This window comes from Armigeres subalbatus, chromosome 1 (assembly GCF_024139115.2).
Source record: "Armigeres subalbatus isolate Guangzhou_Male chromosome 1, GZ_Asu_2, whole genome shotgun sequence".
NCBI classification, from domain to species: domain Eukaryota; kingdom Metazoa; phylum Arthropoda; class Insecta; order Diptera; family Culicidae; genus Armigeres; species Armigeres subalbatus.
Window position 1 is genome coordinate 274,837,647 of NC_085139.1, and position 16,897 is coordinate 274,854,543.

The 16,897-nt window shown below is 39.6% G+C and overlaps 1 protein-coding gene across 1 annotated transcript in view; it reads right to left on the bottom strand.

Annotated features, from left to right (window-relative positions):
- Positions 1 to 16,897, bottom strand: part of LOC134214542 (uncharacterized) — a 301,878-nt gene that overhangs the window by 45,194 nt on the left and 239,787 nt on the right. The window contains exons 3-4 of the mRNA XM_062693903.1: positions 11,632 to 11,703; positions 6,678 to 6,845 (exon numbers count right to left, since the gene is read on the bottom strand). Of these exons, the coding sequence (XP_062549887.1) occupies positions 6,738 to 6,845; positions 11,632 to 11,703 (180 nt within the window). The 3' untranslated portion in view covers positions 6,678 to 6,737. The remainder of the gene's footprint in view (positions 1 to 6,677; positions 6,846 to 11,631; positions 11,704 to 16,897) is intronic.

The window sequence follows — 16,897 nt, forward strand, 5'->3', positions numbered from 1 at the left end:
TGGCATTTGAAAGCCATTGTAGCATTCGTTAAAAAGGTAGGAAATGCGTGACTGCGCAAAATAAGTTTTAACCCTCGAGGAATCGCACCATTGTGAAAAGTGCAACACTAGCGAAAAAAGCACGCTTGTCGTAAGCAACGGAGGCGAGATTGCATGAGTGATTCAGGACTAAGTTAGTCCCTGAAGGTCAAGTAACGGAATTGGACCTACAGCAAAATTGAAATATTGTCATTCCCATGTTTCACAACCTATATGCACAATTAAAGACTATCGCAGATCAATTTCCGATTTTTGTAAGTTTTCAAGAATTTTTGTTTTGCGTTTCCACGGAAATTTCAATTGAACTTTGACTGGAATCTCTTTAAACATACATCCGCAGTTCCAAGAGTAGTTCATTTAAAATTTCCTCGTATTTATATAATTTTCACGGTGACTTTTTTTTCATATTAACAAGGAAATTTCATTGCCAATATATCGATAAATAACCAACTATGCTGGATATCTGTAAAATATTGACGAAATCTCGACAAAAGAATTAACAAGTTTTAACAATAAGATATTAACAACAAGATATTTCCGATGGAGGACGATTTGCGGACCCTCCGCAGACTGCGTGGTTGGCGACGTGCAGCCATGGAGCGATCTGAATGGAGAAGACTTTTATGCACTGCACAGGCCACTCCGGCCTTAGTCTGATAATAAATAAATAAATCATTGTACATCACAAAACGGCAAAGTTTATGATTTTTGTGAAACAGAAGGAGTAGGGTAAAAGTTCCGATAGTCGTGGGTGCTTCTATAGTTCCTATCAATTTGTTAACCTGTCATTACACGAAATAAAAGAAAACAGGTTGAGAATCAAAATATCAAAATCGGTGAAGTATCACTATAATATCTTATCTTTTTCTCTGCTTTGCACCAATAGCAGCGGTAGTGTTCCTATAGCTGCGAGTCCCATATGAAAACAATAGGATTCGCAACTATTGGAACCCGAATTAAAAAAATACCGCAACTATTGGAACACTGCACCAATAATTGGTGGAATCATTTCAAGTAACAATGATGGATTCTGCAGCGATTGGACCACTTTTAGATTGAAATATAATTTAGATGCTTTTGAATACATACTTGAGGTGTGCGAACAAATAGTAATTCCTCCACTATTAGGTCTTTTACCAGAACTGAAATTCTGTTAAAAATGTTTTTTTTTATAAGAATCTTGAAGCACACAAAAAATCAAGTTGGGCCGTTCGAAAACAAAATAGCGGCTCAGCAGCATATCCCTATTGATGTTTTTTTTGCTGGCCGGAAATATATCTGGAACAAATCATTGCCGATCAACTCCTTAATTTCACAGTGAAAGGGGTTTATTGATAAATTATTTTTTCGTAGAATGACGACACTTTGAAAAAAAAAGTGGAATTTGACCAAGAAATCAAATTGATTTAGATATTGAAGCCAAACACATTATTGTAGATTCATTCATCTAATAAAAATAAATACCTGGTCAATCGCGAATGATTAACAATATTTGTTTTAAATCTATGGTAGGTACGTCTAAAGGAATAAAAAAAATCAAAACGGAGCAACGACGGTTACGAGGTATAGCGTACGACGATAACACATTTACTTATGAATGAATGTATAGTGGAACGTATTCACCTACGAATTGTGATTTTACACATTTCTTATAAGCTTTTTTTTTATAAATCTGACACACGGGATGGTACCAGCACCGACAGGTGGATTAATCATGCGTTTTCTTATGTATATTCTTAAAATTACCACTGAAATCACAATGATATCAAAGAAGGAACATGTAGAGATTTGCAGCTATCGACATATTCCCTGAAAAGCTGGGAAAATGCATGACCAGAAAATTACCCACTTCCCTCGTAGTGTTTGGTACTAAGGGTAAGTGTAAAATGTTCAAACTTTTTGCTTCTTTGAAAAAAAAAACCCTTTAAAATGAAGGCGATTTGTTTTACTCGGTGTCAGGCCATTTGGCCGAATGCCGTTTGGCCGAACGCCATTTGGCCGAATGCCGTTTGGCCGAACGGATCATTTGGCCGAATGCCGTTTGGCCGAATAGTAAAAAAAAATTGACCTCAGTTTACGAGTGGTTCTTCTTCCTACTTCCTTCTTCATTTTTCCTTCTTCTTTCTTCTTTCTTCCTATTTCTTTCTTCATTTTTCCTTCTCCTTTCATCCGTCTTCTTTCTTCATTCTTCCTTCTTCCTTCTTCCTTCCTCCTTCCTCCTTCCTCTTTCCTCTTTCCTCCTTCCTTCTTCCTTCTTCATTCCTCCTTCTTCCTTCTTCCTTCTTCCTTCTTTCTTCTTCCTTCGTACTTCTTCCTTCTTCCTTTTTCATTCTTCCTTCTTCCTTCTTCCTTCTTCCGTCTTCCTTCTTCCTTCTTCCTACTTCCTTCTTCATTCTTCCTTTTTCCTTCTTTCTTCTTCCATCTTCTTTCTTCCTTCTTCCTTCTTCTTTCTTCCTTCTTTCTTCTTCCTTCTTCCTTCTTTCTTCTTCCTTCTTCCTTCCTCCTTCTTCCTTCTTCCTTCTTCCTTCTCCCTTCTTTATTCTTCCTTCTTCCTTCTTCCTTCTTCCACCCTCCTTTTCCTTCTTCCTTCTCCCTTCTTTCTTCTTCCTTCTTACTTATTACTTCTTCCTTCTTCCTTCTTCCTTCTTCCTTCTTCCTTCTTCCTTCTTCCATTTTCATTCTTCCATTTTCCTTCTTTCATCTTCCTTCTTCATGCTTTCTTCTTCATTCTTCCTACTTCCTTCTTTCTTCTTCCAACTTCTTTCTTCCTTCTTCCTTCTTCCTTCTTCCTTATCCTTCTCCTTTCTTTCTTCTTCCTTCTTCCTTTTTCCTTCTTCCTTCTTCCGCCTTCCTTCTTCCTTCTTCCTTCTTCCTTCTTCCTCCTTCCTTCTTCCTCCTTCTTTCTTCCTTCTTCCTATTTCCTTCTTTCTTCTTCTTTCTTCCTTCTTCATTCTTCCTTCTTCCTTCTTCCTTCTTCTTTCTCCCTTCTTTCTTATTCCTTCTTCCTTCTTCCTTTTTCTTTCTCCCTTCTTTCTTATTCCTTCTTCCTTCTCCATTATTTCTTCTTCCTTCTTCCTTCTTCCTTCTTTCTTCTTCATTCTTCCCTCTTCCTTCATCTTTTTTCCTTCTTCTTTCTCCTTCTCCCTTCTTTCTTCTTCCTTCTTTCTTCTTCCTTCTTTCTGCTTCCTTCTTTCTTCTTTCTTCTTTCTTCTTCCTTTTTCCTTTTTCCTTCTGCCTTCATCTTTCTCCTTCTTCCTTATCCCTTCTTCTTTCCTTTTGCTTTCTTTCTTATTCCTTCTTTTTTGACGTAGGACTACGTCTGTGTTTTCTATATTGGGGTACACTTTACGATTGCGAAAATCGGGGACCGTCACGAAAATATGATAGACTTTAAACTTTAATATCTAAGCCGTTTCTCGATGGATTTTCAATTTTTTTGGACCATTCGATCAAGGATGAGTCAACGCTTCTTTGTATTTATTCGAAAATACTGATTTTTAACTATTTATTATCGAAAATTCATAAAAAGTTTGGAAATAGGTAAACTAACCAATCACGTACATGCATCACTAGCACAGACATCAAAAATCAATCACTTGCGGGTTTGGATCTAATCCTCAGTTTGAACAAGATTTTACGCATAGCAGACGCATCAAAGCGATCGTAGCGGAGCGCACACAGCATCACGGAGGTGCTAATGACATTTTCAAAGAAAATCCGTCGCATTGGTGGTGGTGCTCGATGTGTTGCTGCAGATCATTCAACCTCAACGAACCAGAATTTCATATGAAGAAAAGGTTGACCATAAAAATAGCACTGTGGCGATCCCGCACCGCCAGTGCCGATGCTGAAAATTGATTACAAATTGTGGTGTCAGTTAGTTGGAAAGGAACATTGGGAAAAGAAAATTGGTTCTTCTCAGGACCAACATTTTATGAAAAGAAAGAGTTAATTGCAAAAATGGACTGTTTCGGTGGCATCGGCTTTGGCGTGGTAGCTTGGTTGCTGTTAGTGATTCCATCCATTAAAATTTTCTACATCATCTCCCTCCGACGCGCTATCAAATTCGCTATTTACGATTGAGTTTTGAACTTTAAAGGAAGTTTATTTCGAATCAACTTTCTTTTGTATAAAATCCATGAAGACGCCACCTTTGTGAAAACTATCTACCTACAGCAACTACCGATTAGCGAACGTCGCTTGGACAGACAGATGTCAAGAGATAATGTTTGGTAATATGAAGAAACTTCGTCTTGAGTCAAATTCCTGTTGTCACTCCTCGCAACAATACGCATCTTAGATAAACAACATATCATAACCAAATTCAGAATCTTGCGAGAAAATTTAATAGGATTCTTAGAATTTATCATTCTCCGAATGGTCCGTTGTCTGCGGAATCCCGATCGAAATGGCTCGCGCGCGCCGAAAAGCAGCTTTCTTATATCTAATGAAATAATTTCATTAGCCCGGCCCTTCATTAATCTTTATGAGTGCACCTTATATTAACACCATATCAGCTCACAAAGGGGCGGGGCTTTTGGGTTTATTGTATTAAATCCAAGAAAGCTGCTGTTCGGCGCGCGCGAGCCATTTTGATCGGAATTCCACAGAAGGCGGTTCGACATTCGATGCAGCGAAGTGGACACAGCAGCACGAAGTGGGTGGCAGTGTGGCCATGCTGCAAGTTTACACGATTGGATTGGATGCAGTTAGTTATTGGAATGGGAATTGGGAAAAGAAAATTGGTTCTTCTCAGGGCCAACATTTTACGAAAAGAAAAAGTTAATTGCGGAAATGGACTGTTTCGGTGGCATCGGGTTTGGCGTGGTAGCTTAGTCGCTGTCGCTTCAGAATCTTGCGAGAAAGTTTCATTGGATTCTTAGAATTTGTCATTCTCCGAACGGTCCGTTGTCTGCAGAATCCCGATCGAAATGGCTCGCACGTGCCGAAAAAGCAGCTTTCTTATACCTAATGAAGTAGCTCCGTTAGCCCCGCCCCTTCATTAATCGTTAAGAGTGCATATTACGTTAACACTCATATCAGATCACAAAGAGGCGGGGCTTACTGGTTTAATTTATTAAATACAAGAAAGCTGCTGTTCGGCGCGCGCGAGCCATTTTGATCGGGATTCCACAAAGAGCTTTCGACATTTAATGCAGCGGAGCGGACACAGCAGCACGAAGGCGTGGGGTGGCAGTGGCAATGCGGAAAATTTATTCCAAATTTTGGAGGCTGAGCGAAAAATCATCAGGTGGCGGTCGGACAGTTTCCACGCCAGGTACCGGAAAGCGTTTGGGTGCAGGCAGTTATCAGAAAGTCGCATTGGGAAATGAAAAATGGTTCTTCTCAGGACCAGAATTTTATGATAAGAAAGAGGTTATTGCGAAAATGAATTGTTTCGGTGGGATCGGGTTTGGCGTGGTAGCTTGATTGCTGTTAGTGATTCCATCCATTCAAATTTACTGCATCATCTCCCTCCGATGCGCTATCAAATTCGCTAGTTACGATTGAGTTTTGAACTTTGAAGAAAGTTCATATCGGATTGTCGGATCAACCTTTTGTATAAAGGCCTTTTTGGAGGACATCGTCCTCAAAAATTGACGAAATAAAGGAGAAATAAGCAGTGACGTGAAACCAAACGGAAATATATTTATTTGCAACGTTTGATTTTCGCCCGCGATGTGAGCGTACGTGGCAAAGTAAGGATTGTGATGTCCCCGACTGAAAACCAGTCGAGTGGCTTTAGCGGCCGATGAGTCATGTTAATTCCACAGTTAGAGACTCAAAGTCCATCCAACTGGGAACAACTAATCGACTTCTTGATTGAGTTGGCCTCCGAGCAGTTTGCTCAATGTTAATAAAACGAGACAAATTATTATGGCAAATACCATCATTTTCGAATAGCTACGTAGTCCTACGTCACCTTTGCGTACAACCCGAGTGGGCTGCACCTTTGAGTTTTTCTTTCTCATTCCTTCTTCCTTCCTTTTGCCTTCTCCTGTCTTCCTTCTTCCTTATTCCTTCTATTTCTTTCTTATTCCTTCTTCTTTCTTCCTTTTTCCTTCTTGCTTCTCACTACTCACTTCGTAAGGAAACGTATTTCAACTACACCCAGGTTTTTTTTTACACGGTTTTGTTTTGGTCGTTTAAGACATTCAGCGTCAATGAAGCAATGAGTTAATCCCACCAAAAAAATCACAAAAAATCAAAGAAAATTCAGAGGGTATTTATAAAGCTGTGAAAGTTCAGGTTAACCGAGAAATTACTGAATTCCAACCGTGTAAAAAAAAACCTGGGTGTATTCGGCCAAACGGCATTCGGCCAAATGGCGTTCGGCCAAATGACCCTTTCGGCCAAACGGCATTCGGCCCAATGACCCTAAACCTTTTACTCAATTATACTGGTCACCTGTAAATAAGATTTACCAAAAAAAAGGTATAGTTTGGGCAAATAAAATTTGATTTAACGAGTGCAAAAACTAACTTCTCGTGCCACCCTTGAATATTATGGCGCCGATCGTGTTACTGTATGTATTATACAGATTTCATCAAAGTATAAGTGCGAGCATAAAGCTACAGTAGGGAGAAAACTGTGGAATATGTACAATTACAATTTATCGAGTCGAATTTTACACTTACCCCGTTCGTGCACTTGCCCCAGTGTACCTTAACTGATTTTTGTAGTAGTTTATGGGACGTTCATTGAGATGAATGGAATGATCTGCAGATTGGTCTGCGGAATGGGTAGTTTGGGAATTTGAAGAGGGATTGGGAGGGTTTCCGCATCCGCTGGGTTGTCATCTGGGCCTGTAATGATAAAATCACCATTATTGTCTATTTCGTTTGCTTAGTGATAAACCTTAAGATGTTTCTAAAAAATCACTATAATAGAAAAAAAAACATTCGTTTCTAACGGGTGGATACTAAATAGCGGGAATGAAAAGAGTGGCTCGGCAAGAAAACTACAAAGTTCAAACTGATATACGTTATATAAAGAGTTGGCCTTAGTTTTTAAACTTAGATTAATGAATAATAGCATACGGTCCGTGGTCCGCCGTGCGGCGTAGTTGAATCTTGTAGGTATCACATAACCTGGGCATGATTTAGGGGGGTTCAAGGGGGGAAGGGGGGCGTGGCCCCGAAGCCCCTTTCCGGCTGAAATCACATGACACTGCACAAGACCGTTGGACGGCGGCCATTTCAGGATGATGCTTCTGATTCTATTGATGAGTTGTTTCGTTTCTTTGGCCTTCCAATCACCTTTGAGTACAATGGAGCTCGGTCTACTTAACATCCTTTAACAGATTTCGAAACATTTTCACGCTTAAAATTGTTCTCCGTGTACTTTTCCCACGATCTTTGTTTGCTTGAAAAAATGTACAATGCGGCGCCATCCTTCCTGTTTTGACGGCATGTTTGAAACAACTGAACATGTCGGAGTAAAATAATTTTCTGAATATTCTAGCTAGGGAATCATTAACATGAGGAATCACTTGAAGTATTGAAATTCCCGTTTTTTAGTGACCACCCGTTATAAGCCACAATATTCGATTTTCCTCTTTGAATTTAACTTCGGTTTAGGGTCATTTGGCCGAATGCCGTTTGGCCGAATGCCGTTTGGCCGAATGTCGTTTGGCTGAATAGTTGAAATACGTTTCCTTACGAAGTGAGAAGTGAGTAGTGAGAAGCAAAAAGAAAAAAGGAAGAAGAAAGAAGCAAAAAGGAAGAAGGAAGAAGAAAGAAGGGAGAAGGAAGAAGGAAGAAGAAGGAAGGAAGAAGGAAGAAAGAAGAATGAAGAAGGAATAAGGAAGAAGGAAGAAGGAAGAAGGAAGAAGGAAGAAGGAAGAAAGGAGAAGGAAGAAGGAAGAAGGAAGAAGGAAGAAAGAAGAAGGAAGAAGGAAGAAGGAAGAAGGAAGAAGGAAGAAGGAAGAAGGAAGAAGGAAGAAGGAAGAAGGAAGAAGGAAGAAGGAAGAAGGAAGAAGGAAGAAGGAAGAAGGAAGAACAAAAAAGAAGAAGGAAGAAGGAAGAAGGAAGAAAGTGAAAGGAAGAAGAAAGAAGGAAGAAGAATGAAGGGCGAAAGAAGAAGGAAGAAGGAAGAAGGAAGAAGGAACAAGGAAGAAGGAACAAAGATGAAGGAACAAGGAAGAAGGAAGAAGGAAAAAGGAAGAAGGAAGAAGGAAGAAGGAAGAAGGAAGAAGGAAGAAGGAAGAAGTAAGAAGGAAGAAGGAAGAAGAAAAAGGAAGAAGGAAGAAGGAAGAAGGAAGGAGGAAGAAGAAAGAAGGAAGAAGGAAGAAGAAAAAAGGAAGAAGAAAGAAAGAAGAAGGAAGAAGAACAAAAGAAGGAGAAGGGATGAAAGAGAACGAAGAAGGAAAAAGGAAGAACGAAGAAGAAAGAAGGAAAAAATAAAAAAAAAATAAAAAAAGAAGAAGGAAGAAAGCAGGAGAAAGTAGGAAGAAAGAAGAAGGAAGAAAACGAAGGACGAAGGAAGAAGGAAGAAGAAAGAAGGAAGAAGGGAGAAGGGAGGAGTAAGAAAGACGAAGGGAGGATGGATAAAAGAAGAAGTATTAAGGAGGAAGAAAGAAGAGAGAAAGAAGAAGAACTATTCAGCCAAACGGCATTCTTCCATACGACCCGTTCAGCCAAACGGCATTCGGCTAAATGGCCTGATACCTTCCGGAGGCATTCCTAAAGGAACTTCCGGAGGAATTCCTGGAGGAACTTCCGGAGGAATTCCTGGAGGAACTTCCGGAGGAATTCCTGGAGGAACTTCCGGAGGAATTCCTGGAGGAACTTCCGGAGGAATTCCTGGAGGAACTTCCGGAGGAATTCCTGGAGGAACTTCCGGAGGAATTCCTGGAGGAACTTCCGGAGGAATTCCTGGAGGAACTTCCGGAGGAATTCCTGGAGGAACTTCCGGAGGAATTCCTGGAGGAACTTCCGGAGGAATTCCTGGAGGAACTTCCGGAGGAATTCCTGGAGGAACTTCCGGAGGAATTCCTGGAGGAACTTCCGGAGGAATTCCTGGAGGAACTTCCGGAGGAATTCCTGAGGAACTTCCGGAGGAATTCCTGGAGGAACTTCCGGAGGAATTCCTGGAGGAACTTCCGGAGGAATTCCTGGAGGAACTTCCGGAGGAATTCCTGGAGGAACTTCCGGAGGAATTCCTGGAGGAACTTCGGAGGAATTCCTGGAGGAACTTCCGGAGGAATTCCTGGAGGAACTTCCGGAGGAATTCCTGGAGGAACTTCCGGAGGAATTCCTGGAGGAACTTCGGAGGAATTCCTGGAGGAACTTCGGAGGAATTCCTGGAGGAACTTCCGGAGGAATTCCTGGAGGAACTTCGGAGGAATTCCTGGAGGAACTTCCGGAGGAATTCCTGGAGGAACTTCCGGAGGAATTCCTGGAGGAACTTCCGGAGGAATTCCTGGAGGAACTTCCGGAGGAATTCCTGGAGGAACTTCCGGAGGAATTCCTGGAGGAACTTCCGGAGGAATTCCTGGAGGAACTTCCGGAGGAATTCCTGGAGAAACTTGCGCAAGAATTCATGGAGAAACTTGCGCAAGAATTCATGGATGAACTTCCGGAGGAATTCCTTGAGGAACTGGAAGAAAAAAAGCTCTACTTATCCCCTTTGAGAAAATGCGATAAAATTTGGTCAACGTTTTACTGAGAACGAGAATTTTGAAGGAGGTGAGTGTCGTCCCGGCCTTTTAAGGGTTTTAATAGTTTGTGTAGTTTGACCACCCATTGATCTGGTTCCGTTTCGTTTAAATTATTCCACAAGAAATTTCCGGTGGCATTACTGGAGAAACTTCCGGAGGAATGTCTGAAAAAACTTTCCGAGGAATTCCTTGAAGAACGCCCCAATTTGAAAAAAAAATATTTCTGATTTTTTCATATTTTACAATTTAAAAATGGTGTCAGGCCATTTGGCCGAACGGTTCGTTTGGCCGAATGCCGTTTGGCCGAATAGTTAATAAAATTCACCTCAGTTTACGAGTGGACCTTCTTTACCTCTTGTTTTTTTTCTTCTTTCTTCTTTTTTCTTTCTTCCTTCCTCCTTTTCCTTCTTGCTACTTTTTTTCTTTTTTCTTTTTTCCATCCGCTATCTTCCTTCTTCTTTCTTCTTTCTTCTTTCTTCTTTCTTCCTTCTTCCTTCTTCCTTCTTCCTTTTTCCTTCTTCCTTCTTCCTTCTTCCTTCTTCCTTCTTCCTTCTACCTTCTTCCTTCTTCCTTCTTCCTTCTCCCTTCTTCCTTCTTCCTTATTCCTTCTTCCTTCCTTCGTATTTCAACTGTTCGGCCAAACGGCATTCGGCCAAATGGCGTTCGGCCAAATTACCCTTTCGGCCAAACGACATTCGGCCAAACGGCATACGGCCAAATGACCCTAAACCTACAAAATGGACAAAAAATATTGATAAAGTTTTCCTAAGAGCAAACATTGATGGAAATTTGAAAAATTAATTTATGTTTATCAAAAGAACTTTTCAATGGCAGAATACGTTTCTTGATATATTTTGAATTCTAATGCTCATACCAAAGTCTTCCTATGAGCAGCCGTTTTCGAGATATTTGCCGGATCAAATGTATTATTATCCTTGTATTATGTAAGTATGTATTATTATCTCGATTGATGCTACCATATCGAGGATTATTTCAAAGTTCATCAAATTTCCAAGGTAGTCTGCATAGTCGTCGGGTAATCATACATATTAAATGCTAGGAAAAACCATTCAAAATCATATTAAGGCCATTTTGCAGCTCACCAACAGAATCTACCAATCACCCACGTCCTCACCCAGAAAAGCACCGACAAATTTTGTTCATGTATATTGACTTCACACTTGACTATCCTCTTACTAAAAAATAAGATCTGGACTCGTAGTTCAATCTACGCAGTGGTTATAATCACGTTGCGCTAATTAAGAGAGGATATATAGGCAAGAAACAAAATAAAAATCCCCCTTACCCACTAATGCTCCATGCCAACGGTTTTAACATTCTACGCGTCGTGGGCAGTTCCGTATGCAAGCAACCATTGCCGCAGCAGAACAGTGATAATATGAACATCTGTGAGAACATAGCAAAAGCATGGAAAATATCGATATCGATAAAAATAATAAAGTTCTTCTAACCCATGTTATCGATTGATGTTCTATTTTGGGATGCATTGTACAAATTGGGAAACCGGAACAAAATTTGAGTTCCGTGAATTGCATGAGCAGCTTCAACTTAAACAGGCAGCACCGCGGAAACCTAATCCATTAACATCAACCTGACATAATGCAAAAATATTGATTTTCCGGCACATTTTATCAAATAAACCCATACTAAACCGTATTCAATAATCCTGCGTCCAAACCGGACTGAATTTTTCCGAATGGATGCAATGTTTACGGTAATAATCGGACGTTAATAAACAAGGAAGTGAGCAATTTGCGTTTACTTTCTAGATTGGTATTCGATGTTTTCACGACTCACGGGTTGATGTTAGAAATTTGAGTGTCACAACGCTTCACCTTAATAGCAACTGTATAATAGTCTCTCCAAAGAAATAGATCAAAGTCATCATGTTAATCATGCCTTGTACCTACCGTATTTAGTATATGTAGCGGGGCCCAACTCACAACGAATTCCATAATAATGACCAACAGCATCCTGATAACCTGCGAATGATGAAAACGGTAAATCATTACTTAACTCGTTCGTTACCAACCCGCAGGGTTTTGTTGAAAGGGGGACCGGGCTGATATTTTTGTGTTCAAGGCCCTCCAAATGTAACTCTGCAACTCCCCCTTTATAAACAATAATTAAAATCAAAAGATCTATAACTCTTTATGGTTTCCAATGTTTTTCTCAGCAACTTTCACCAAAAAGAACTTGGAAAAAAAAAACTTTCACCAGAAGAAGCAGAATTTTTCTTGATTTAGGTCCTACATTGATTTGCATAGTCACATGTAAGGGTATGCGATAACACATTTTTTCCTAACGAAACGAAACGAAACGAAATTTTAAATGTTTATGTTGATTCGGATCGAAACGAAACGAAATATAGATTTACTTTCGAGACTTCGAAACGATACGAAATCAAGGTTCACTTATTTCGAAATTTTTCGAAACGAAACGAAATTTTAATTTTTTTTCTGCGGAATTTTTATTAAATTGGTTTTACATTATGTACGCAATTCTGATTTCACTTTTTCGAAGTCAAATAACTCTTTTGCGACCAATAAAGTTATAATAACAGAAGAGGCAGTCTGCCATAAGCCGCCGCATTCTCGCCGCATGTGGTAAATCGGCGATAAGGCAATACCCCATCATTTGTGCCGCTTTCAAAGGAATTCATCGTGGAGCGTGGGCTCCAGAATCTGACCAATTTTATACCAGTTTTATATCAGTAAGCATATAAAAATAAAGAAATTGTGGGATTTTTTTAAATACGGATTCAAATTTCGTTTAAAACCTTAGTTCACTTAAGAGTTATGTAATTATGCTGAAGAATACTACATATCTAGACCAACATTTTAAAAGTGCGTAACAGCCAAAATTTATTTCTTCTGATTCTTTGTCTACATATTTAGCATTATATGTAGACAGAGAATCAGAAGGAATAAATTTTGGCTGTTCGCCCGTTTCAAATGTTGGTCTAGATATATTGTCTTGTCTGCGTGGTTTTATAGTATTGAGCTAAGTCAAAATTAGAAAATGAATGCATAGATTTATGTTTTTATTTAGTGGGATACTCAATTATGTATCCCCATCTGCCAGGCGTATACGCAGATAGTGAATTGATACTACTAGACCAACATTTGAAAAGGGCGTAACAGCCAAAACTTATTCCTTCTTATTCGTCCACATATATAACATACTTTTGCTCATTAGAAGAATCCTGTGCACCTTTCTAAAATGCATAAAGATATGTATTTCAGATTGAATTTCACAGACCCATAGTCTTATATACAATCAGCTCGACGAATTGTGTGTCCTTGGCATATGAGAACAGCTGTTATGATCAGTATGAGCTGAAAGCTTTCAGCTTTCAGCAATTTTAATGATCTTTCAACCCGTTCTGGTTTTTTTTGCAAACTCTATGCGAAGATCTAGAAATGCCCACAAATCTGCAATGTTCCTTACATATTGTGCAAATAGTCAAATAGCTTGATTAACTGTACACATGGTAGTTGCTAATCATGATTGGCCGAGAAACAGCAAATATGCATAGCTCACCAATTAAATAATATTCTTGGTAAATGAAATTAAATTATTAATTTATGAATTATCAATTAAAAAAGTTATTCTTATTGTATACTTTCTTCAGAGTTTCCAATTCATGACCAATACCTAACGATGCTCCTTACTGTCAATTTAGGATTAGGAGCGGAAAATTAGTTTAACACTCATTGTTATAAGAAACCGAGGAATGCTCTGTCCCTACGGGAAAGGAATCATTGGTTAGTGGAGATGGTGATTCATGTGAAGCCCCTTGGTAAGCGACTAAACGAGGTGGAGGAACTCTCATTGCAGTTGAATGCTCTGTGACAAGTTTGTCGGTTCATCTACCGGAGAGTGAAACACTTGAGCAGGTTGGTGTGTAGGTTATGCTCACCCATAAATCCGTTTACATCTGTGGCATTTTCTTGAGGCCGAACAGTGACCCCGATAAATTTGTTGCGCATTCCGACTGTGTAAATCAAATCGCCAACATAGCTACCCCATGTGACACCGTAATCGTAGTTGGCGATGACAACCATTCTAGGCTCAAATGGTTATATGATGACGAAGTGGAAGGATACTTGCCAACCAACGCTTCTTCCGAGCAGGAGTTAACTCTAACTGAAACATTGATTGCTAGTGGCTTGAAGCAAATCTGCAATGTATCAAATTCGAACGGAAGTCTTCCCGAGCAGCACAAGTTGGACAAAACTGGTTGCAGCAACTTGATTGTGACTAAATCTGCGCTAGGAGTCTCCCCAGATGAGTGGAAAATATCAGCAGTTACTCCAACTCATAAGGCGGGTAGCTCCCATAATGTTGAAAACTATCGTCCAATCTCGATTCTTAATTGTCTGGCCAAAACACTCGAACTGCTGATTCATGAACATATGTATGTGGCTGCTAAACCTGTTATCTCTCTGAGTCCCAACAAGGCTTTGTACGAAATCGCTCAACTGTAACAAACCTGATGACTTACACTAGCATGCTGAATTTTAACCTGGAGAAGAGATGTCAAGTTGACATCATTTGCATCGACTTTTCGGAGACTTTCAATAAAGTTCCTCACGGATTAACTTTAAATAAATTAGAACGTTTGGGTTTTCCTGACTGGATTGTCACTTGGCTGCGTTCTTACCTGATTGGTAGGCCATCCTTCGTTAAATTAGGCACTGTCTCATCCAATACATATCCTACGCCATCCGGAGTGCCACAAGGCAGTCACCTAGGGCCGCTGATTTTCATCATTTTCGTGAACGACTTATGCCGTAAACTTCGATCTTATCGCCTCATGTACGCCGATGATTTGAAAATATTTTGAATTATTCGACCATTGACCGATTGCCTTGCGCTGCAACAAGATCTAGATGTCATAGCCAACTGGTGTTGTTTAAATGGTATGGAGATAAATGCGACGAAATGCAACTTAATAAGTTTTACCAGATGTAGAACGCAGATAAACTTTCGTTACTCGTCATGCGGAAAAGAACTGAAAAGTGTGAGCTCCATGAAAGGCCTGTGAGTTACGTTTGACCGCAAGCCGAATTTTAATGAACATATTGCAACGAGTTACTGCCTTTCGCCGTACTAGGCTTCATGCGCCGGAACGCTGCAGATTTTGATGACGTTTACCCCCTGAAAGCCTGTATCGTGCGAAGTGTACTCGAATATGCCGTGCAGATGTGGGCGCCCTATCACGAAATCCAGATGACGCGAATTGAAAGGGTCCAACGCAGTTTCGTTCGTTTATTGCCCTTAGTCGATTGCCGTGGAATAATCCTTTGAGGTTACCGCACTACAAAGAGCGATGCCAACTGATTCGACTTGAAACCCTTCAACAACGATGTGGAGATTTGCAGAGGGTTTTTGCATTTGACATTATAAACAACCACGTGGACTGTCCTGAGATCTTGCAGCAAGTTAACTTTCATGTTCCGCCAAAGTCAACTCTTCCAGCCTGTCTGACACTTCACAATGTTTGGGCAAAATCATCCGCTTGAACGTTGCTTCAACCTCCTCAACGACAATGATTGGTTCGATTTTAATTTTGGCAGAACGATATTCAAAACTAGATTAAGGCCAATTTTTAGTTAGTATATAAGTTTTAAACCAGTCTGCACAGTTAATACTGAAGATAAAGATAAATAAATAAATAACTATTTATTGTAAACGAAGTTATTTTGAAAACAAGAAGACGAAAACTGTGTTGCAAATCAATCTAACGCAAGATCAATGTGCTTCGTTTAATAAACTTTTACAACACTATCGATTCCGCATTAAATAATGTTGTGCTCTTCGATGCAGACTTTAGTTTTATCACTTCGCGTTCTCCAACACTACCTGGCGTGATCAGCATCAACACGATCGATTGCACACTAGTTAAACAAATTTCTGCTACTCGAGGGAGATTTTTTTCTCTTCGCGTTCTCCCGGACTAGCTGCCGTCCCACGATCGATTCCCCATTCATATTGTGCAAATAGTAAAAAATATCACCAAATTTAAATTTGAATCAGTATTTCACTGAAGACGTTTTTAGAAGAAAACTGCATACGTATTTGTCAACTGAGAATGGGGATATGTACTAAGCGTTAATAGAAAAATTTGTATAATCTAAAGTTTTGAAAACACTTTTAAGATTTTGTTCAGCGGCGCAGCCAAAATTTTTGATAATATGAAGTCTGGTTTAAGTTTAAATTTGTTTCGAAATTCCGCGGAATTCCGTTAAATTTCGTTAGAAGCTAGTTTTTTCTAGCGGAATTTTTGCAATTTTTCGAAACGGAACGAAATCTAGAAATCAGATTTCGCCATGCTCATATTCCGCGAAATTCCGCGGAATTTCGTTTCGAACCACCTGAAACGAAATTTTTCGAAATACCGCATATGCTTAGTCACATGGTTCCGGAGTTATTCCGAATTTGTGCAGATTTTGCGGATTTGGCCTAGTATTAAAACGATTTCATCGGAAATTATTGTTTCAGTTATTTTGAATGGAAACGATGCATAAACTAGGGTAAAAGTTCCGTAGTCGTGGATGTTCCTATAGGTAGTACGAATTTTAGAGAATTAACAACTTAATTGCAGCATCCCACCATACCGGTCAATTAGTTGACCTGTCATAATACGTTAGAGACATACCTAAACATTATTGGAATAATTGCTTTGTTAAAGAAAGCTCGAAGGTCCCTAGAGGCAGACCTGGGCGAAACACCGAACCGTTGTACACGGGTGGCAAAATTATCATTGAACTAAGCATATGCGGTATTTCGAAAAATTTCGTTTCAGGTGGCTCGAAACGAAATTCCGCGGAATTTCGCGGAATTTTAGCATGGCGAAATCTGAATTCTTGATTTCGTTTCGTTTCGTAAAATTACAAAACTTTCGCTAGAAAAAAACTAGCTTCTAACGAAATTTAACGGAATTCCGCGGAATTTCGAAACAAATTTAGATTTAAACCATACTGCCTCGTACGGTCGTGTATTATCAAAAATTTTGGCTGCGCCGCTGAACAAAATCATAAAGCTGTTTTCAAAACCTAATGTTATAGGGTATCTGTTCCCATATTAATATCAGCCCGTATATTAATCCTAACCGTCGATAAACCAAATAAAAAATCAATTTAATTACAATTCCACACATCGTATGTACAG